This window comes from Dermacentor variabilis, chromosome 1 (genome assembly GCF_050947875.1).
Source record: "Dermacentor variabilis isolate Ectoservices chromosome 1, ASM5094787v1, whole genome shotgun sequence".
In the NCBI taxonomy this organism is placed as follows: domain Eukaryota; kingdom Metazoa; phylum Arthropoda; class Arachnida; order Ixodida; family Ixodidae; genus Dermacentor; species Dermacentor variabilis.
The window spans coordinates 248,879,830-248,903,375 of record NC_134568.1 but is presented as its reverse complement, the minus strand read 5'-3'; the positions used below and the strand labels follow the sequence as shown (position 1 = coordinate 248,903,375).

Genomic DNA, 23,546 nt, shown 5'->3' with positions numbered 1-23,546 from the left:
CTATATACGCAAGAAGCGTAGGAAGTGACGTTTTGTCCATTTAACCAAAGCTCTTCAAACCTTTGGGATGAGCGACACGCGTCACGTGGAAGTCAGCATCGACTCAGCCCGGCGAGCCCCGGCTTCGCTGAGAGGCTATCGCATTACGTTGTAATGGAGTCTCGGAGGGCGCGTATCTTAATCGCCGCTTGTCAGCCGGAGGCGTCAGCGGCCGGTCTGGTTAGCAGCCGTCGATGATGGACGCCGTCTCTCGTCGGTCTCCAAACGCTGCCAAGGGGGCCGACAGGCGCATCGAGGAGGAGCGCCGGCGTGGGACAACGCGTCACGCAGGGCGGCTTCGGTTTCTATTTGCGCCTCGTCTCCGCCGGTCTATTCGGGGCGTCGTCGCAGTTCCCGCCGCTGATCAACGATCAGTTGACAGACTGTTTCTCTCTCCGCGCGAGCCCCCGCGGAGTTTGTCACGCGCTTCCTGGAACCGCACCATCGGAGGAGCCGGCATCGCGCCTTAACTCGTTCCTTTAAATCACCGGATAGTGTCGCAAAGTGCGCCGCGGTGAGGACTCGGCGTCCTTGCGTGTCGCAGGGGCCCGGGAGAGGCGCAGAATTTGGAGGATGCCTTTTTCTGTCGTCCTGCGCCGGTTACACGGCGTGTGCCGACCACCTCGGCTGTTCCCCTGATTTCTCAGCGCTCTCGTCGGACGCCGCATCGCTACTTACCGTGCACAAGCAGCAACGAGGCGAGAGCCGCCCTCGTAAAACAAACTGTGTGGCAAATCCGCGTGTACCTGTACACCTTCACGCATTCCCGCGTTTTCCCGACGACTTGGCTTGGTCGCACGCTGCAGCGCCTTGGGACACCAAGCAAAGCGTGTCAAGGATTTCCTTCGCGTCATGGTGCAAAGGCTCGAGCCGCGGCTCCTTGGCACATGCACCCGTGTCTTCTAGCAGGGATCCCTGCGTCAACAGCGAGACGCGTGTACCGCAGTCGCTAAACTTGGCCTCGTTCAGCTCGGGAGCGCGAGCTGGCGCATAATCACGCGCTTTGCCTCTTCGGCGCGCTTCTGTCGCCGCGCAAGGCCTAAATACACTGGATAGTCATTCAACATGACCCGTGAGCATTGACCGGTGATCGTTCTTGCTCATTCTTTATGGCGGGTGTTTCAGCGAACACTTTCGACGTTTCTTTTTTAATTGCCTGTGGCCGATAGCACAATTCTAGTCTATGAACTGGTCTACTCAAAGAGGCGGACATTCCTTGCACCAGAAAGTTGAAACGCATAATCGACTAATTAACAAACACTCAGTAATTAAGATTTAACTAATTATCATTATGGTAAATATTGAAATTTACAAATTCTAGTGGGGCAGTTCGCAAGGCGAATCCACTTGGAATGAATTCTCAGGATGACACCAGTTTCGCAATATTAATTCCCGAACTTTACGGACAAATGTGTCGACGTTCCAGTTACTGTTGTGCTTTAATGCATCAAACGACGTTTTGCTTGGAAAATGGAACGACAGTGCAATTTTACCGCAAGTTCGACGGCGCATATCTCGTAAATGGTGTCATCCACACAATTATTTTCAAGTGGATATGCCTTGCAGTCTCGCCCGCCAGAATATCGAAATTGCAATATGTGCCACAAGGTGATTAGTTAAAAGCCTAATTAGTGATTCTTTTTAGTTAGTCAATAATGCATCTCATTTTTTTTATTGCAAGTAATGTCGGCCTGTTCCAGTAGACCAGCTCAGGGACTAGAATTGTGCTGACGCAGGCAATGTTTAAAGAAAAATTTTGAAAGTGTTCGCTGAAACACCCTGTATATATATATATATATATATATATATATATATATATATATATATATATATATATATATATATATATATATATATATATATATATATATATATATATATATACATAAAAAACTGCTATTCACCTGGCTATAGCAGAACGCTACAGAGGTCCTGAATTTGGTAAAATGTAAAACTATAAAGTTTCTAAGATAAACAAACATTTTTCTCCTGGACAGACGGGCCAACCCGAAAATACTGCTTTTTCGGAGCCGATGCTCTGCCGTCAGAGTTAACCAGGAGGCTAGCAGATGGCGGCCCGAGGCTGAATTAATCGACAGCTTGAAGGTATGAAACCACGAAAAGAATGAATTAATTTATTGATTCGATAAATTTTGCAGTAATTCCCAAGGGGGAGAAAAGTTCATGTAAGAGAAAAATTTTATCCTCTTAATGGCAGCTGCAGAGCGCTACGAAGGAACAATTTCGGTGTAGTTGGGAAGTAAATTTCGCAATTTGCTTTCTTGAGCTTTGAAGGATCCGGACAAGCTTTTTAGGTGCCGGCAAGTGAACAAGAACAACAACAACAACGAAGAAACTTGTGCGTGCATACCCGAGACGTGCCGTGCTGGCAACCTATGTTGTTGCAATGCATTTCACAGGGGCCAGGCTATAGTGCAAGTGTCCAGCAACATCTAAGCCAACTATAGACTGCTACATCTTCTTGTTTCCTTCGTTGTTCCAATGATTTGCAATGTGTCCTTTCGATCTCTCTTTTGAACACAGGGGGAACGCTGTTGCCGGCAATTTGGGATGATGGATCCACGCATTGCCAGATTATAGAACTAGAGTGGTAGAAAAAATACATCATTTGGGAATACAATGGCTAAAAGCGGTAAACGAAGGCATAAAAGCATATATGAAACATATATGTTATGTTTAATTTAATAGGAACCATGTGTGCTCGGCCCGCGTCAATATGAATTTGCACATTTTTTCGCAATTACGTATGCATAAAGGCTAAATAGAACGTATGTTCGCACGTCCAATTTAAGTTTTCACGATAATGATTAATCGAAGTTCTGATAATCCCGAAAGGCGATTATTCTGCAGAAACGATGCGAGCTTGATGTTGCGCTTCTTGGACGAAAAAGTGCGAAAAAAGAAAGCGAAAGAGGGAAGTGTTATTGCTTATTCTCCTTTCGCGCGCGTTTTTCACCGCGACAGCGCTGTCGATTTTATCGCCCACCACATAGCAGCCCTCGAACGCCGGTCTATTAAATGAGCCGCACCGTGCAACCGCCCCACATTTCATCTCACTCCCCGCGCCCCTCCGCAGTTAAAATGAATTCCACGCATACCTGCGGCCGCTGACGGGAACTGGTGTGAAGCGGGATCTTTGGGGAGCGCGAATCAAACATCCGCCGAAAGATGTGCCAAAAGTCTAACCTGCAGAAGCTCATATACGAATGACGGGTGAAAAATAGCCAGATAAATGAAAATCTATTATTCGTTTATACCGAAATCCATTGCGTCCACCGTTTCCCTAAAGCCGGCCGACGCGCAAACGCGCTTACGCATCGTGTACAGATTGGTTTCACGAACGCCTCACTGAGTATGTGGCTTTGCGCTTATTGTTGTGACAAGACGTGAGCGTACCAGCACGGGCTAACCGACAAAAGCTGATACAAAAAAGGCACGAAAAACACGTGGAAAAAGCATATTTTGTTGCGATCGTGCGCAACAAAATATACATGTGGTGTTTTACGCCGCTGATTATGCAAATTTCGGAGAAAGCCAATATTGAGGGCCGGCGCCTAACGTTCTATTAGTATAAAATGTCTAGCATGTTTGTTCGATATACCGGAAGCTGTCGCAACATGTTAACGCGAAGCTTTCTTTGCGAACTCTCTCCGACTTTCCTGACCATGGCTGCTGGCTGGGTGCTGCTGCTGTCTTGCCGAGTAGCTCACTTACGCAGGACAGCAGTATACCATCTTTACTGCCCTGACAGGCGCCCAGGCTGCTGGCTTTGTTTTCTAGGGAATGGCTCAGTGATAAAAACAAATGACCTAGACATACTCATTGTAACAAGCGCACGTCATTAAGAACACAATTCCTTTAATAAAGCAAACATTTCTGACCTTTCTATGCCTACTTCCTTAACCATTGCCTCTGAACTAGAACCTTCTTAAATGATGGAAACCCCACCTATCTGCGAGGAACAGCGTATAATAGCTGCCTCGACCTTAGCTTTGTTTCGCGCTCCTTTAACAGAAGTGTTCAATGGTTCTCGGACTCCGAAACGCGGCGAAATGACCACATCTCAACTTATCTCACGATTGAGGGGCTGAATAGCTCCAAGTTCTCCGGTGCCGTCCAATGCATTGACTGGCCGAAAGTTAAACCAATCCTGGAAGACGGCTTTCGAGGCGACATACCACCCAGCCTAGGGGACTCAATTAAAGGTACCTTATAGGTTGCCACACATTCGATTTAGAAAAGCTCCGCATGCACCGAATTCGACATCGAGTTAGAGAAACTTCGTGCAACTCGCCGCCGTGCAGAACGAAGTTATAGGCACACAAATTCCATTCATGATTTGAGATTGGCCAGACAACACAGAAGAAAATACAGCATCGTATGAACAAGCTGGCTTCACGACGTTGAATGCGTTTCTGCGAGTCTCTGGGTCCCCGAAAGCCTTTGTCTCTTACATGGAGAACTCTTCGTGGCCTGCGTGCAACTCCCGGACAGCGCCGCCCACTTAATTCCCTGGCTCTTTACCTACAATGCAAAGAGATTGAAGTCGCAGAAGCTTTCTGTTGGAGGATTGCCGGTAAAGCAAGTTCCACGGGAATGCAGGCTCCCGACCACTCACCATTCTTAAGTGATCCCCGTATGGAGTGCCCTTTTTCTCTGGACGAACTAGAGGCTGCGCTTGCTTTACGCAGGCGTTGCTCAGCGCCAGGAGCAGATGGCATTACATACCGTGCTCTGTGTAACCTTCGTGAACCTTCGAGAACGAGTGGGGGCCAATGAATCGAACATTCATTGTGCCAGTTTCATCGAATTCAGTCGGAAAGACAAACATTATATATCTTATTGCGACAAGTGGACGATCGACTGTTGTCTGTGCAGGTGCTATAGCACAATCTTCAATGATACTTGAAGACTGTCCCCATCGCTCGTCGGTGCAGAAAACTATGAAGGCACGTTTGTATTTCTTGAAGGCGGCTGTGCCTATGTGAAAACCTTTGACTCGTTCAGGCCCTCCGTGTGCGTGCGCGAGCTCACCGCGGTTTTCTTGCCCCTCCCTCTCTCTATCTTATCTTTCTATTCCCTCTTTGCCGTCCCCCAGAGTAAGGAGCCAACCAGACGCATTTCTGGCTAACATACCTGCCTTCTCTCTTTATTTCCTTCTGCTCCTCCTATCGTGCTTACGCCAACTACTTCTGTGAAACGACTGCCACGTGTTGATTTACAAACTATGGCGCATGTCCACAACTGCAGATGGATCAAGAAGCGAGCAGTACATTTAAAATAAATAAGGGAAAATGAAGACATTCAAGGCAATATAAGGGTTGTCACATTGCGTAGCACGGGTGCGCGAGATTACACGCGCGCGCGCCAGTTTCCTGTACGCCAAAGGCGCAGAAATTTAATGGCAAATGCGTGCAGAATTTCGATGACAGCTTCACGAAAGTATGAACCCACGTTGACTCTAAAATGTGCGTTGGACCTCCATAATTTTTTTACTTTACATTTGCTAAAACGATTAGTTTTTTTTCGATACGTAGTGAAATTTAAGGTGCTAGAGCTTGGTGCAACATGTTTTTACTTGTTTGAGAGCCATTTGGGAGTGACGATCGTGAGGTGGAAAGGCGTTGCCAAAATAACGAGTAGTTCTTTCAAGGTTGGTCTACTTTTACCATGGAAAGTAACTCGTTTAAGTTATAGTGAGACTATGGCTGACATCCCCCTCGTTTTTCACTTCCGTGTGGCTGAAGCACGCTAAGGGATCTGTCTGTACTCCTTATGAGCCAGTTTGAATATTTATTATCAGGAAAGCATATACCACCCATAGTGTAGTTGTAACCCTCGAAGTAGCTCTACAACAGGAGCGTTTGTTCAAGCAACACCATCTCTTACAGATTACCTCACGCTTAAATGTCAGAAACGACCTACATTTAGAGCGTTACCTGCACAAGAGCGCATGGAGCACATAGCAGAAAACTCACGAAGGCTTGTCCAACTTACTTTATTATAAGTGGTGCCGCTCTAGTATTACGGCGTCATATCAGGGCCCTTATTCACAGAAAGCTGTTACGATAGAAAAGTTCGTAAGAGCAAATTCCAGCCAATCCTGGTGCTGGACAAATTAGCGAAGGCAGCTGGCCTATATGGGAAGAAGCACTTACGAACAGAAAGCTTGTGAATTCTGCCCTAAAATTATTATTCAGCTGGTCACAGAGCAAGCACGAAATATATAACAGTAAGTTGATACGTACAAGCCGATGCCCTAAAATACTGATGCCAAGCGTCGGCACTCATTTATAAACAAGCAAAAAAAAAAAAAATCTGGAGGATCCAGAACACGTTGGTCCTAAATGACAAGTTGCCTTGCGCGAAAGCCATAAATGTGAATGCGGACACGTATTGCGCTTGAAATTTACCATGTAGAGCCTTTATCTCTAGAGCTAAACAAGGTTTATCTAGAATGGCAGTACGCGATGAGTGGCTACGGCGTTCCCTGTGCAGATGCAGCGCGACAAGGTGCTTTGCGTCATGATGAGTGCCTTAATCAAGAAAGGCTGGCGACGCGTATACCAAATAGCGCGACAGTGATCCGTGACAGCTTGCTCCAGAAGCCACTGGGAATCTTCGGGGGCGTTGAAGCATTGCGAGCAAGCCTGTCAGCAGCCTTGTTGCCCAAAACATTCACGGTATGTGCGGAAGAAGGCGCCTAAAGTCCACACTGAAGCCTCGACTTGCAGTCTGACAGCTCCTGTCAGGGGCCCCGTTGCAACGTCTAGAGTGCTGACCTGATGTCTCAAAATACCATAGCGGCATGCGCCTGGAACAATGTAAGTTTCTTTAGGACATGCCTTTATGGCGACGACTTCACTTACTGTCGACGATACGAGCCGGGCAGTGCGAGAGGCGTTGAGGGGCTGTATTACATGCGTCACTGCAGGCGGAAGCGTCGCGCTCTTGGGACCATGCGATAAAGCGGTGCGCCTCGGTGCTGCTGCTGCTGCATGCTGCTGACGTGACATAGCTTTTCGCCAATCGGGAGCGGTGCAAATCGGCGATTGGCGTCACCTCGTGCATAGGGGGAAGCGCGAAGGCGAATTGATCTTTTCGTCACCGGTCTACGTCACAGGTGGTTGGATCGCGAGCAGCGCTTCGCACTCCCGTGGGTGCTGAGGGGGATTGTACGAATAATGTGACAGTAGTTATTTAACTCTACATGGCCATCTTAAAATGTTGAAACGCGGAACTAGGTGTTTATGACAATTTCTTCGACTTCGAAAATAAACATGTGCCGTAATGTTTGTAATTAAGGAGGTAATCGTTATTATTTAGTTTAATTAATGAACGGGTTGTTCTTATTTGTCTTGACAATGATGTCAGATTGTGCAGCTGATTCATATGCAGTGACGTAAGTAAATCTTGCAGGCTTAATTTTTCAAGCGTTTGAAGTAAAGAAAAATAAACGTTATATAGTTGAGGCTGCAGCCGCATTCGTCTCGCATGTGATGACACACGGCGGGCCCAACGAATTGCACGATCGCAAAACGCTGGCACTGGATAAGTCATTATGACATTGCAGAGACGTGAGAGACCTTGTTGCCAGGGCTTACATTCCGGTCGTAGTTATTCTTTCTATGCACCAGATAATACACAGTCAATTCCACAACTCTCATGTTCTCGTGCATACATGTTTTTCTTTCTAAATGCAATAATCAGTTTATATTCCTCATAAGTAATGATGTGTGTACTAGGCACTTCGATTTCACAAGTTTCACAGAGTGCCAACAATGTCTGCGTCAGCGTGCGCCTTTCCGTTGCCTCCGAAACAAATGCGTGCGTGACGCCTTTTTCCACGGCTCCAGGAAGTACATGCTCTGCGCACAGCACAGAATGGCCAAGGCAATACTTGGCCTCATTCTCTCAGTATTTGGTGCGTCCAGTTTTCACCTGCATTATGAAGTCCAACCTTTGGTGATAGCTCGATCGCCTGGTCAAAATGAAGCATGGCGGAAGATAAAAACAGCGACGGCGTTCATGAATAAAACACTAACACATCACCTCTATCTCGTGTCTTTAGTCATTAATCCGACTGCCACAAATTGAACCGGAATGATAGTAGCCTTTCGCGCGCTTTGTCCGTTGTCACCGTCACGTGTTTAAAGCCATATAAGACAAATCGCTGGTAGATTTGTTTTTATTGTGGACAATGCTCGCGCCCCAGAAGCCGAGAAGTCATTCTGAGTTTTATTTCTCATGGTCGGAGTTATTTCTTTTCCTTTTTCTTATCATCTATTATCTACGGCATAGTGCATGGCCTGAGCTACGTGACTAAGTTTATCTCCCGCGCTAGTGAGCTGTCTTCCTTTCTTTATCATGTAGTGAACACATAGCCTGCGTTGGTCTGCGAACACACGGATTTGCCTTTGGATCCGATTGACTTTCTCTCCAATCCTGTGACTTTTTCTAACATTCTGGGTGGCTTTTGATGGATTCTGGGCCCCCACTAAAATTGCACACAATGGGGCGGAGAAGCATTGAGTGTGTTTCGCGCGGCGTCCTGCCTTTCTACGCGTCGTGTGTTGTTTATAGTGCTCCGGGAAAACGCGAACGCAGACTTCAACGGAGACTAGAGAAGAGTCGTACGCTCTGACTGTTTCCACTCAGCGGCACGTACATTACGTAGAGTAGTAGAGCTAAGTGGGGCCAGTTGGTTATACATTGTTTTGGATAAACACACTTGTATGCAAAGGAACAACTTCAAAACGGCACAGAACATATGCGCTCTGTGAGGTGTGTGTTCTGTCTCGCTTTAAAAGATATTCCTGTGCAAAACAGCGCGCATATTTAACACAGCGTACAGGAGGCCTCGAATTCTCGTTTCATACAAAGTAGAACTTAATGCCAGGCAAGAAAAACGACAGTAGCGGTAGCAAATTAGAAGCAAGTCTGTGTGACTCCCACCGCAGACATTTGCGCTCTCCTCCTTTTTTCACCCCCACTCCTCGAAGCCTCCCCGCCCACCAGCTCCTTTCACTTGTCTGATTCTGACGGCCGTGACACTGTCGCTCATCTTTAACGATTTGCCACGCATTATCGCGCCGAAGCCAGCGAGGGGGGCTGGCATGGGCAGCCGGCGCTGGGGGACCGTTCGCTGCGGAGGCCCACGAGGGAGGCGGAAAAATTAATACGAGCCACGGATTGCGGCCCAAAGATTAGGGGCGCTGCGGGGAAAATGAAAGCGAAACAAAAGCAGCGGCCGACTGGCACCAACGAGCCGAGGCCCTGGAAGTGGCAGTGGCCACGAACAAAAGCCTGCGGCCCGGTGGATCGCGGGGGAGGAAGCGTCGTCGGGGTAGGAGCGGCCGTCCCGAAGAGCGGACCGCGGCCGAAGCTCCGCGCGCGCTGGCTGCCCCGCCGGCGCCGAGGGGGGAGATCCCAGGCGTGCCTCCGGCCGCCGCTGCATATTAGGCTCACCTTTCATATTAAGCTGCGTCATTCTTCACGCTCAGCGCCAGAAGGAAGGGACGGGAAGGCAGAGAAAGGAAGGCGGGCACGCCCCCCACCTGACTGCTGCTGCGCGCCTCCCGCTGTTTCTTTTTTCCTTGTTTGTTTCGCGCCCAGAAGCGCGTGATGCTGCCCACCTCTGGTGTTATTCCTGTCTGCCTTTCTCTACCGCCCCCCCCCCCCTTTCCCCAGCCCACTTCAACTCGCTTTTCTTCTCACATCATCCCCATCGCCTCCAGCTTTGCTTTCGCTGCGCAATATGGGACGACGATGAGCCTAAACAGTGGTCGCTGGATTGGAAGGCTCGGCGCAAGCTTGGCCGCACGCAGCGAAGAATAAGAGAAGGTGGCCGGCGTGGGATGCTGGCCGTGTGCTACGCGCGCCCTGGGCGTCGCGCTTGCGCGGAAGCAAAGCGCGCGCGATGTCACGAATATGCTCCAAAGAAAAACATCTGCTGTGAGGGGGACCTGTCAAAAATTGTCGATGCATAAGGAAACTGCGGAAACAGCAAACAGTTGGCTTTGGATGCGCAATCGCCGGGCTGCCCTCCCTCTAGCCCCGGGACAAGATTTATCGTGCATTTCTGCCTTCGGAAACTGAGGGAAGTTTGACGACCTTTACAGCCTGGAAGCGCGGCGTTTCATGCCTCAGGCAGCACATTCTTGCCCCGTTGAACAGATAAAACGGTCTACCCTTACGTAGTACGTGGCCCATGTTTGCTGCCAAAAGTGTATACATATCCAACATTCCAGGGAAAAAAAAGGTAATGAAAAGTGGGAAAACGGACGCTCAAATTCTTCTACATGTAAACAAATCTAAAGGTGCTTAGGTAGGAGAGAAAATCGATGGTAGTGTGTCGAAGTGCACAACTGACAGCTCCCTCCACGGGGTCTTCAAACGCCGCATATCCCTGAACGTCATTTCAGGGCCTTCACAGTGAACGTGAGGGTCTATAGCAAATGTGACCGGCACACAATTTTAACAGCCACCAAGGTAGACTTCTGTCAACAAGTAAAGCTACACATCTCATCGCTTAATATTAAGTTTAGCGAAAAGTACTGTGCCGTTACCAACTGCCATCGACAGCGGTGACTAGGCGAAATTCGCTTTCTGGAAAATGCTCATTTGCACATGCGATGATTTCTACTTTGTATTCGTTTGTCGATATAAGTACCAAGCCCTTCTGAAATAAAATCAGTTTATAGTTAGCGCACCTCCCGTCATCTTTCTTGTCCGTGTCAATTCAGCGCATAAACTCAATTACAGCGGTGACTAGGAACGCTGTCGCTGTGTATTGGCTAGTTGGTTGTTGGCCACTTTTTATAAGAAGAGAGAGAGAGGAAAGGATACATAGACAGGCAGGCAGGTTAACCATAGGTAGTTCTGGTTGGCTACCCTGCACGGGGGGAAGGGTTAAGGGGGATATAATAAGAGAAAGAGAGTGGAAGCGGGAGATAGAGAGAAAGAGAGACGAGCACGAACAAACCGCGTACACTATCGAGCGGTAGGGGGCAGCGTTAAGCCCCATAGACCGCAGGAACCTTAATAACGCGAGTAAGGCTTTCAGCGCGGATGTTTTTTGGGAGCACTAACCTAAAGCTTTGAGTTCTGATAGTGGACGATTGTCGAATTGGTCCAGTACTCTGCACAGCACTTGTCTCTGGGCACTATATTGCGGGCAGACACAGATAATATGTGCGAGCGTCTCATCGCTATTGTATGTGTCGCACGTGGGGCTGTTGGCTATTCAAATAAGGAAATCATATGAGTTCGTAAATGCAACGTCTTGCCACAGACGGTACAGCATGGTCTGTTCACGTCGAGGCAATCCAGGCGGGAGGTGCATCCGTAGGTCCGGAGACAACGAAGGCAAACGACACATGGTGAAAACGTTCGAGTCCCACAGGGGCAAAGTACATTCACGGGACATCAATCGCAGCCCAGCCACACGGTCTATTCGCGAAAGCGGAATCAAGACAGGTTGACCAATTTCATGTGCAGATCGGACGGCTTCGTCGGCGTGGTCATACCTGCTGATGTTATAATGTCCTAGAAGCCATTGAAGGATTATGCTGTGTCCCTTGTCATGGCTGCGATGATATATGTGTCGAATTTCTGAGGCCAGTTGTTCATTGGGTCGTGGCGCATTGGGCTTTGTATGCATTGAAGGGCTGCCTTCGAGTCACTAAAGACTGTCCATTGTTGCGGTGGTTCCTGATTAATGAAATCAAGTGCAGTACGGAGTGCCGCGAGTTCTGCACCCGTCGATGTGGTCAAACATGAAGTTTTAATTTGATTTCTTCAGATTTTGCGGGGATGAAGACTGCAGCAGCAGAACTGTTGAGTTTCACCGAAGCATCTGTGTAGACATGTTGGCGGAATCTGTGCACGTTGTGAATGTGTTCCAAAGTTGCTTGTTTCAAAGATTGCAAAGGCGCTCCGGCTTTGTTTCTGATGCCTGGAATTGTCAATTGCACTTGCGGCCGGTGCAGACACCACAATGGATCTGATAATCGTGTAGCGGGCGTAAATTGCGATGGAAAGTAGGACTGATGTCTTACAATACTTTTCGCAAAAGTTGAATGTGTCCTTTTTGCTGGCAAGCAAGCAAGATGGTGGGAGGGAATTCGAGTCAAGTGTCGTATGTGTGCTCTCAGGACATCAGGACAGACTGTCAAAGGATGTCTCTGGCAATGGCCACTGTCGCAATCGATGACATAGTTTTTGGGAGACCGAGACAAGGTCTGAGTTAACGTTAACAACGTTAAGAGGTAGTACTAATGACGTGAGGCCTTGCGCCCATATCTCTATTTTTCTTCAGTGCTCAATACTGCGCGCGTAAGCAGATCATTGCTCAAATCCATATGGCTACTGCATACGGCGAAGTAACATATGTGCCATGTAAAAACCATATGTGTCCTATTGTTCGGTGCTAAGTCTGCACAGTAAACCAATTAAGGGCAAACAAGCAAGTAGCCATTTATTCCCCACTACATAAAAACTTATTCAGAATCGAATTATGCAAAATTTTCACAATTCAAAGCAAAATATGTAGTCCCTGGAGTTCCAGTCCGCGTGAGTTTATTTTATACAAGAAGAAAAAGAAGAGAACATGCGTCAAATTGGACTCCCAAACGCGAAAAAAGAAAGAGGCAAATGAAAGCAAGGATAGAGTTTCCTTTGATGATGATGATGAAGTATGGGTGTTTATTTATGGCGCAAGGTCTAGATTTGGCCAAACAGCGCCATGCGCGTAGTGATCAGCTGTCAATGACTCGTCCATGAAATGGAAAAATGAGCTGCAAATCGTTGACGTAGCATGGCTATAAAAAGGCCTAAAATCAGTCGCTGTATATTGCGTAAAATATATAATTAAAGTAATGGCGATGACTAGAGGTGTGCGCTATGACCATTAACATTTTGTTACGAAGGGATGATGTAATCCTCCTTTGCTATCACCTCACCTACGGAGCACCTAATGCAACAGCACTTTCAAACACTGTCTATGATACTGATAGCGACATAGATATTGTTACTTATTTTGACACTGTTTTCGGCCCTGCTTCTGCTTTCGTTCATATGCACTATACCGGCAATGAAACCTGGCCTTGATCCAGCGTATCACGTAGCCTATAAAGGCCGCCTGTGTGTACGAGCGCGCGCACAGTTGCGTGAAACGTTATTGTATAGTGTAGGGAAGAGGCTCAGATTATCTCTTCGTAAACATGCGAAAGCAAACAATAAGAAAGTGCATTCACGGGCCTACTGAGACGCATACGCGGACGTCAGCGCAGCGGAGGAAGCTTAGCGCCACGCACGCGCAGCCGCGACGGTTGCAGCACAAATCTGTCCGCTCTCGTCGGACAGTGACGACGGCGGCGCAGACGTGGTAGATCCCTGTGCCGCTCCTTGGGCGTGTTGTCGACGGTGCACGCAATCCTTTACAAGGACCCTCCACGCAGCATCGCTGGAAGATGGATGGAACGTCATGATGACGGGCACTTGCGGCGAGCGCGTCAGCGGGCTCACTTCCTCGAAGACCGATGTGCGATGCCATATGTCGCAAACTTATACAGGCGCACGTGGGAGAGGGAATCATCGATTGGGGAGCCGTACATAGTACCGGTAACGCACTCCCTCAGCAGAGCAGGACTGGCCACCCTGGTGCAGTACTTGGCCACAACCTCCTATATAAACACAACATAGTACATGACCGGGGCAGTTGGAGAAGTATAGGAGAGGCCTTTGCCCTGCAGTGGGCGTAACCAGGCTGATGATGATGATGATGATGATGATGATGATGATGATGATGATGATGATATAGGACTGCACATGTTCCTGTGCCAGTGTACGTATTGCATACAGTGTATGTCGTCGGTGCGAGCGCTAGTGCAAAAGCCTAAGAGGACGCGCAAAAGTGGATCGAGTACCGATCAAAACATGCTGTCCGCGATTATAGTGGATTTTTTGGGGTTTTTATTTTTAGTGAAGCTCCGTCAGATGACCACGTAGCTTTAATCATAGCTAATAGCAGCCACAAAGGGAGAAATATTGTTTTATCTGTGCATAGGATTTCTTTTTCTATCTTTTTTTGTTTCTGAAGTACAGACCTCGCTTTAACCTCAGATGTGCTTTTGATTCGGACAAAAAGCCAGGTACCTAACCTAAAGAAATTATTTTTTTACAATATTAGAGTTCGTTTCACATGACCGATCACTCGGACCTGCTGCATAGTCTGTCTGGTTTGTGAAGAGGCCACCGTATTCCTTTTTTTTTTATTGCGATAAAGACTTGCCCATACGGCATAATTCTTGGTGCGTATATGAGTATCATATGTGTGCTGTGAGGCCTGTGTTGTGTATGAATTGAAGCAGTGTTATGTGGAATCTGTTGTCATGTATCCAGCGGTCACAGCTGGTTGTCACACTGTAGCGGAGGCCGGCTTGCAGTAGGTGACACGAGTGTTCTGATTTTAAACCAGTACATGTCCATATTAGGTGGTATGTATCTGCTTCCATTACAGGAACGGAGCAGTATGGACACGTAGCACCCAGTGGTAAATGCGACCAGTTCCACCTTGAGATAACAGCCGGTGTAAGGGCCACCCCGGCCCGAAGCCTTCTAAGCACAAAATCCTCCGCCCTAGTAAGGTGAAGGGGGAGGGAGCAGACACACGGTGGGATAAGAGCGCGTGTGTCCTGCCGGAGAAAATTTTTACGGGCTCGGAGCGAGTTAAGGGGTTGAGGTTGGAGGGGAATAGGCGGAAGATCAGGATTAGGAGGGCAGTGTGCCTGCTGGTCAGCAGCAATGTTGTGAGGGTTCGCTGAATGGCCTTGAATCCAGTGTACCTTGACGCAAGTGGCTGTTTTACTATTCATAGTGTGTATTGTCTCGCAGATTTCCATCGCCTTATCAACATTCTTGAGTTCCTGAATAGCTGCTAAAGAATCAGTGAAGATATCTAGTTGCTTGATGGTAGGCAGCTTAGATATCGCATCTTGCACAGCGTCGTGGATGGCTTGAAGTTCCATTACTAGAGCGCCGGCTTCCGTAGATAAATAGCGCTGGTGGCCGCTGATGAAATTATGTGTAGTACTCAGGAATGACGTCCTTCCGCCGTCTGGCAGAATGGCAGCACCGTATTGACTTTGAAGGTGTTAGCGCATGATGCATCGACGATATGTTGTTCGTCAATAATACCTGTTGTATCGCTGCGTCGTAACTTCGTTGGCTTATTAGTTGTGATGCTGGTGAATTCCCAGGGAGGCATTGGATAGGGCTGATTGTCAATCCGACAGCCGCGTTGAAAATGAGCCTGCAACGCAGCGACAGCCGGAGTAAGTTGATCTTTTATTTCACGGGCTTTTTCACCGTATTCGTGTATATATCCTAGATGAATCGAATAATTCCAAAGTTAAGGAATACTTGATCACACAGTTTCTGCAAGATGCGCCGAGCACGAGGCTATACGCAATGGGTTCCACCAAAGAAACTGTCACCGTCACTCATCGCTGTCACAACCCATCTCGCATGCTAGTAGCAGTCTAGCGCACTAGCTGCAGCACAGGCGTGCTGCATTGGACCATGCACTGTCCTAATATATTTCTGTTATGACAGCGGCTGCCTGTCTATACTCTCTCTAGTGCGACACACAACCCTTCCCACTCTAAACTGACGTGCGCAAACGCAGTGCTCGCCTATGTACATTCACCGGCCCCTGACTTGCAGCTCCGTCTTCCGCTTATAAGCTATACCATGGCGTGAAGAAATTCTGCTGCGCCATCTATGACTCCTGCTTTCACATTTACTAAGTCACATTTTTTTCTTATTGGAATGGCTGCAGGCCACACCTATGACACCTGCGGCTACGGGTTTATTTGGGCCGTCCTACTCAACCACTCGATTCGATGACTCCGTTATAGTGTGGAGCGGGCGGTTATTGTCTCGTAATGCTCTGCCATGTTTTCCTTGCGAAGTGATCCTTGCATGCAATCGCCTCGTGCTGCGGTGCCAACATTGCGAACGCTCGCATTTGCTTTCTGCGCATATAGTGTCAGAATACGCGCGCTCTTTCGCCGCATATAGCATGCTAACGTTTTCGTTGGTTCTTTGTTGTTTGTGTTGTTTTGCTGTGTTGGACAACGCAAACACCTTGAGCGCGCAAAGCATGCTCTGCCTTACTTCTATAGAATACTTACGTTACATTTTCTTTATTTTGCAGAATCCAGCGTACACAATGAAAGAAGCCGCTGATCCGTGGAGGGGAATCACGCAACCAGCGTCCTATTACTACGATCCGGCTTTGGCTGCATACGGGTGAGTTGTTACGTTTCACGGCGCGTATAACAGTGTTCTCTTGTACTTGCACGTGTAAGCGCTATTGTGTACTTGCTGGGCGATATGTACTCTGATTCTTTCTTTTTAGCCATATATTACACACTCAAAGTACAATCACCGATTATTCAGTACTCCGTGCGCTAGTAGATTCTGGTAGCAAAAGGCTGATACGTACATTCAGAAAGAACAGAAAGAAGAAAGAAAGAAATAATAAAAGAAGAACGCAGAGCGTACAATGTCTCGCAATGTAAATAATTAAAGCGAAGAACGGGCATTGTATTTCCAGAAAATAAGTTCAATCCAAGTTTCAGGAAAGTTGTCTCGTGCCTTGAGTGTCCTTTTTCTTGTTTGCGACGTGCTCATATAATAAGTCGTAAGAAAAATAAATTAAATGCGACTGTGGCCTCATAACCGGGACGTGACAGGCGGCACTAAATGAGCTCAGTCATTTCGTCGAGAATTCCAAGCCGATACGAAGAAACCCATTTTTCATCTTCCTCTCAGCCGTTGAACGGCGCTGGTAAGAACTCGTGCCACGTGCGCGCTTATATTTTGCAGCGATTGGTACCGGTAGCAAAATAGGCAGTTGAAAATAGAGTGGTCGTGACGCTGACAATAAATCCTAAAATTCCTGATTGCTAATTCCTAAAACAAGTGACGATTGGAACCGCCTGTCCACATCAATTGCCACAATTACAGACACTGACTTGTTGAAATCTGCTATTGACGATCTTGTTTATTTTCAGTTATCTGCATTTTGCTGTAACATAGTAACATAGTGAACTGTTGTTTCTGCTTTTGTTTTGTGCATTGCCGCATCTCGGTGTTTTATACACTTGCTTTTCATGCCTTCCACTCCCTTCTGTAATGCCCTCGGGCCCTGAAAGTATATAAATAAATAAATAAATAAATAAATAAATAAATAAATAAAGTCAATGGAGAAACGTTCCACTGAGCGAACGCAGATGGGGTAATCCATGCAGCACTTGGAAAAGTTGTTGGAATTAAATCAACGTTTATCCGTATAATGAAAGCTGTTAATCCGCTCAAACAAACAGTCAGTACATGCGTGTACGCCTAAAGAGGCGTACACGCATATTTCACTACAAATGCGAACAACGACGACACGTAAGGAAGTTTCGCGCTTAATAACGTACGAGTATTCTTACAGAATTAAATGACGATGTGGGAGTGGATCTTGTGTGCTACTGATCTGAAAAAACAACACCATAATAAAGTTCATGCTCATTTATCGCGCGCGCGCGCGCGCGTGTGTGCGTGCGTGTGTGTGTGCGTGCGTGTGTGTGTGTGTGTGTGTGTGTGTGTGCGTGTGCGTGCGTGCGTGCGTGCGTGCGTGTGCGTGTGCGAAATTGCGAAAGCGAAGAGAAACGCAGACATACTGCATGTGCCGAAGCCAACGCCATCAGGAACAAAAGCGCGAAAAGCACGCTGGTCAGCATAGTTTGTGAAGTAGCGTTGTTCTGGTAGACATCGGTGACGAAATCGCTCATGTGGCAAGGCGGCACAAGCGCAAATCACATCAGCACGGACGGCGTGTATGCAGTGGAAGGCGGGTATGCCGGAGTGATCGATTGTTAGACACGCAGGGAGTGATTAGTGCATCGGCAGCTTCCGTATATGTTCAGTCTATTCCGGCGATGGTGGGCGCGGCGAGAGGCAAGTGTGTGCGGCAGGAGATATATGTACCTCTGTAACACGTTAAATAATTGCGTTCTGCGGTCTACGCTGTGGGTTAGCGGTGAGCGCAGGAAGAAATAAGCAAACACAAAGCAAGGCAGCGCAGCAACGTCTGTGGAAAGAGCAAAGAGAAAGGATATAGACTAAGCGCCCGCCGTTGATTTACAGGAGGGCGAAGCATTTAACGACGTGCGGGCCCGCATGACAGGCTGACCCACTTGGCGCCGAGCGCGGCAGGAGGAACAGCTCCCCCCACCCCACCTCATACGCGACTTTGGCGCCAACTTTGGCGAATATTACGTCGCCCGGCCGCCGGTGTTCTAGTACACTCTAGTCGGGGAGTGGATGACGGCGGAAGAGGGCGCCATCTGGCCCGGTAGCGAGCGCACACGCGTCGCACGAGACGGGCTGCTGCTATACGCGGAGGCACAATGGCTGCTCCCTACACCGTGACGTGTCTCCGCTGGTCGCCCGCTTTTTTTCGCGATGCCGATGGCGATAAGATAGCGGGCGGGTTTTAGCGAGCCACCGGTGGCAGCGCCGCTCAATGGAAACCCGACACGCTACGCTTACCGCGGCTTCGCTTTTATATGCGTCCCAAGCACCTGTCCCGACCATAAAACCGCGCGCTTGCGTGCGCGCACGGCCAGCGGCCGGGCCACGCAGGCACGCAGGCCACGGAGCAGAAAACGAGGATGGGGGGGGGGGGGGGGCAACGATTAAAGAAAAAAAGAATAGACTGAAGCAAGAAAACAAAAGCATTGACGGAATTGCAGTAGAGTCAGGAAATGAAAACGGGCGCGAGCGAGAGCCGTTTGAGCGGCACGTGGACCCATTGCGGAAAGCGTGGCGCAATGGTCGTCCCCTCGAGCGCGCCGCACTGGCGAGGTTCAAACAACCGTTGTCGCCCGTATGGGGCAAAACGGGTGATTAGGAAATATGGCATGCAAAAGACGTGCCCATGTTCACGCACGGCTTTGACACGCTTGAGAACGGCGTGCGCAAACAGTGCGGACATTATACCAAGATTAATGGCGGCGGGAACACGTTTTCTTGCTGACCATGAATGGACTTGCGTCAATGGCACTGCCTACGAAGCGAGAAATTTATGTGCACAACAAGCCCTGCAGAAGGAAAGAAGGAATACCATTTCTGTCGGGATATACGCGAAGCGGCAATAAAAGGTAGCGCGTGTTGAAATTAGTTCAGTGACCCATAGAACAGCCACTCGCGTCACAAAGAAGAAACGCAGTTCACAAATGTGAGCATGAACATACCGACACAGAATTATATGCCTGAATCGGAGGAATAGGTATGAGTTGTTATACATGCCCATTTTGCCGAGTGTGTACTGCACGTACACATGTGGCTTCAGATGCTGCTTTGTCCCATGTCTTTTTTTTTTTTCTCCCGTATGATATTGCGATGCAGAGTGCAGCATGTACCCGAATAAGATTAACATTATTAATTCAATTTTCATTTTCCTATACGTTTCGTCGCTTGTGTGACTTCACAGCAGCTCGGGTTATAAAACCGAGATGTGCTGCTTGTGGCAGCAGCTTAGCAATGATGCCGGGAAACTGCTAGCCAAAGGAAAATGTAAACGTATAACATTACATGCATGGCTGTTCCATCATTTCAACATGGTACATTGACGCATGGAGAGAAATGAAGGATCAAATTTTAGGCCATAATGTGCAGACCCCATGTTCAACATTTCGGCAGGTAGTAAGCTTCCGTTGCAGCTTAACCTAACAGCATTGCCTATTCGTTTCGTTTCTTCTATCGCAAGAAAATAAAGATAAAGTAAAATAGAAAAGAACAACATTGTGCCGAACATTTGACGCGTGTGACCGGTCATTTAAATGCAATATACAAACATAAAATGTCCTATATACCGGCGGCAACTTAACGTACAGCCCGCAGGCAAGTTATTTGTCTACGTAATGTGAGTACCATTGGTTTGGCGAAAGGCTGTTTCACATGCGGCGGATAGTCTGCGCAACATTCCGCACTAATGCAAAATGCGGCCTTTCGCAGCAGCAGAGGCGAAGTTCGCACTCGCTGGAAATATTCTCGGTGACACAGCGTCTGACCAATGGTAACGCGCCACAAGGGTGATCAAATATACGTGTTGACGTTCCAACAGCAGCAAGCGTTTACTACCCGGGGGTGTGGTGGGCCGCTGCGGCATCGGACGCTCGAATTTCGAATAAACCATTCGGGAGAATGGCACGGTGTCGCTTGTTTGAGCCTTTAGCATCGCAGAAGCGCATTATGTAAAGTAGATTTAATATTTTCTGCCCGATACACCAGTCAGAGAACATGCATATGCATGCTGTATCATCTTTGACAGCTTTAATCCATGATATCTATTTTCAATGGATATCACGCCACTGCCGTATCACTGGAAATGACACAGATAAGGCAGCTCGGACGTCAAACAAAGAAAGGCGCTGCGTCCCCATTCCTCTCTCGAGGACCGACGTAGCGAGGCAACTTCGCATTCTAGCACGCACGCTCTCCTTAGCTGAGTGGAATACGGTATATACAAGGCGCACCAGAATGCACAGACTAAACCCTTAGCTGCAACTCATACCTCCGGCCGGACTGCACCTACACGAAGCGTCTCTTCTTTGTCGATTGTGGTTGGGAGTTGCCTTCACGAAATGCTTATTCAGCACTAATTGGAATGGCTCACAGTCCCGCATGTGATGTTTGCGGATGCGAGCAGAACATTGACCACTTATTCTGCCACTGTCCTCAATTTGAAGCACAAAGACAAGCTATGTCCAACACATTGAGGAAATTAGATGATCGTCTTCTGAGTGAACATGCAGTACTAGAGCCCCGTCCCCACCGATCATCGGCTCAGAAGGCAGTGAAGGCACTTTTGGGCTATGTCAGAACGTCTGGTTTGTACGAGCGGCTTTGACTCTAGTACTGTCCGTGCAAGTCTCTCTCTCTCTCTCTCTCTCTCTCTCTCTCTCTCTCTCTCTCTCTCTCTCTCTCTCTCTCTCTCTCACTCTCTCTCTCTCTCTCCATTCTCTCTCCATTCTCTCTGTTCTCCTTCTCCCTTCCTCCAGCGTAGGGTAGCCATCCGTACTCTTGACTGGTGAACATCACTGCCTTCCATATGTCCCTCTCTCTTTCTCGGTCTATCCATGGTAATCCGCTAGCTAATTAGTACTAATATTTATAGACTGCGAATTGATTTTATATGAAACGACCGACTCAGATAAAGAACAAGAGACAAACACACAGCGCTTTTCGGTGTAACAAAGAAACCACTGTGTGTGTGTGTGTGTGTGTGTTCTTTCACTGCGTCCCTGTACCTATTGCACTACACCGAAACGCCTTCATGACAGAGTAGACAGTGATAAGATGACGGAACCAGCGCTTGATGCGCTTTCCCTAGGTTCTTGTTTCTTGTCACCTGCCTGTATTGTTTCGAACGATATACAGTGGAGCATATACGACCACCACCTACACCTGTGTACTGGTCTTTTGCACAGCTGCTTGGAACAGCGTTCGATGCAGGGCTGCAACAACTGCCACAGATTCGCAAAGCAACAAATGAGTACGCCGTGCGAATGCGCGAGCGCAGTGGTCACATCCAGTATATCTACAGTTCTCCTTGGGCTACGACTTTGTTTAATGTGCTAAGTAGGCTATTACCGCACAGACGTATAACTAAAAAGCTATTGGCGAGGCCAATTAAGAGGGAGCATTACAATTTGGTTTTTCCACTCAAACAGCGAAGAGAAATGGCAGGCCGCAACAGACACCGCGTTTCCGATAGCGGCGTGTGCTCAGCGCACAGAGGTGGCTCGCTGCAGCGGCGGCGGCGAACGCGTGGTGAAGCGACGAGGACGTGCCTTGGAATCGTCCCTGGTCGCGGCGCTGCAGTCTTCCCCGGACACGTGTACTGCAGTCTTTCCCAGACACGAGCGTGGGACATTAAGGGCGCTGCGCACAAATCGTTAGCCTAATGCACACCCGCCAAATGGTGGCCACCGTTCGCGGTCGCGGCCCAGCAGCTGCTCTACAAATTGAGGCGCCATATATTCCCCGTGACTCTCCGCTTAATTTCGTAGCGCCCATGTCACTCCGCGGGGTCTGTGTGCGTCTCTATAGCACCCGCCTTTGCCCGCTCAGCGCCGTTTGCGCGGTGGCTATAAACTCTGACACGGCGGCAGCGTGGCTGCGGATCCGTGCCCTCAGATGGATCTGGCAGTCAGCGCAGACATATAGTTTGGTCGCTGTCGTGACAAGCACTCGCGCTGCGGAATGGTGGGTGGGATCGGTCGTCCGTGCTTCCGACGTCGCGCGCGCGCCGCGTGATTAGGACAGCGCTGCTGGCGCGAATTGGCTTGTCGCGAGGGCGTTCCGAGAGAACGCAATCAGCGAGCTTTGAAATAGTGCTCGCTTTGACCACGGAGTAAACATACGCTACGGATAGCTTTGCCCCGCGTACAGCGCCGAGGGGCATTCTCGAGGGAACAATTGAAGCACGGCTGCAGCTTCTCTGTGAAGTATTTCTGTTACACAACGTATCCATCCAAGAGATGTCACTTCACTCTACCTTTGCAGGAGCACAGGTGTTCTCTCATGTAGGCCAACATTTACAGTATTGTAGGGTCTTTTCAAGGGTATACGTATATACATATAAGGTAGTTCCGTGGCTTAAGCTGTTGCACAACAGCAGTGAAAATGTTAAATTAGGTTAGGAAAATGTTAGGCTTTGTGAAGTGACAATAACCCAAGAATTCACAAGTGCTGTTTTCTTTTCGCCAGTCACCTTCGCTAATGAGTACGTCCTATATGACAGTTGACTAACAGATGTTGCTACAAACAGTTTTAGCGTAAGAACATTTGTTGAATACTGGCTCAGGGGCCGAATTGACAAAGCTTCTCGGCCCGTATTCACAAAACATTTTTACGCTAAAAGCGTTTGTGCCAGCCAATAGTGATGTAGGACATATAATTAGCGAAGATAATCAGCCAATGAAAAACAGCACTTACGAACGAAAAGCTTTGTGAATTCGGCCCCTCCTTCGTAAGAAGACGACCACCTATTGGCTGGCCGCCTTCGCCAGTATATCAATACGCCCAACATCAGGATTGGCTGTAATTTGCTCTTACGAACAATTGTGTAGCGCAAGCGCTTTTTCTGAATACGGCCCAGCTGGTTTTCGGTTGACGATTGGAATCGAACTGTCATCGGCCATCTATGTCTATGCGGCACAACTTCTGTTGTGTTTTCAGTCTATTTACATTTTGAAGCAACAAGGCTTTGGTCTATTTAGCAAAATCTTTGCAAAACTCACAACGACCATCCAATAAGAAGGAATAATCCGGGGCAAAATTGTCACAAATTTTCGTTCGTAAGTGCTGTTTACTATTGGCCGGCCGCCTCCACAGAAACATATTTATGCACGAATTATATCACG

At 48.2% G+C, this 23,546-nt stretch overlaps 1 protein-coding gene across 1 annotated transcript in view; it reads left to right on the top strand.

Annotated features, from left to right (window-relative positions):
• LOC142573239 (uncharacterized) overlaps window positions 1-23,546 on the top strand; it is a 209,540-nt gene that overhangs the window by 116,631 nt on the left and 69,363 nt on the right. The window contains exon 3 of the mRNA XM_075682844.1: window positions 16,280-16,374. Coding sequence (XP_075538959.1) covers window positions 16,280-16,374 — 95 coding nt within the window. The remainder of the gene's footprint in view (window positions 1-16,279; window positions 16,375-23,546) is intronic.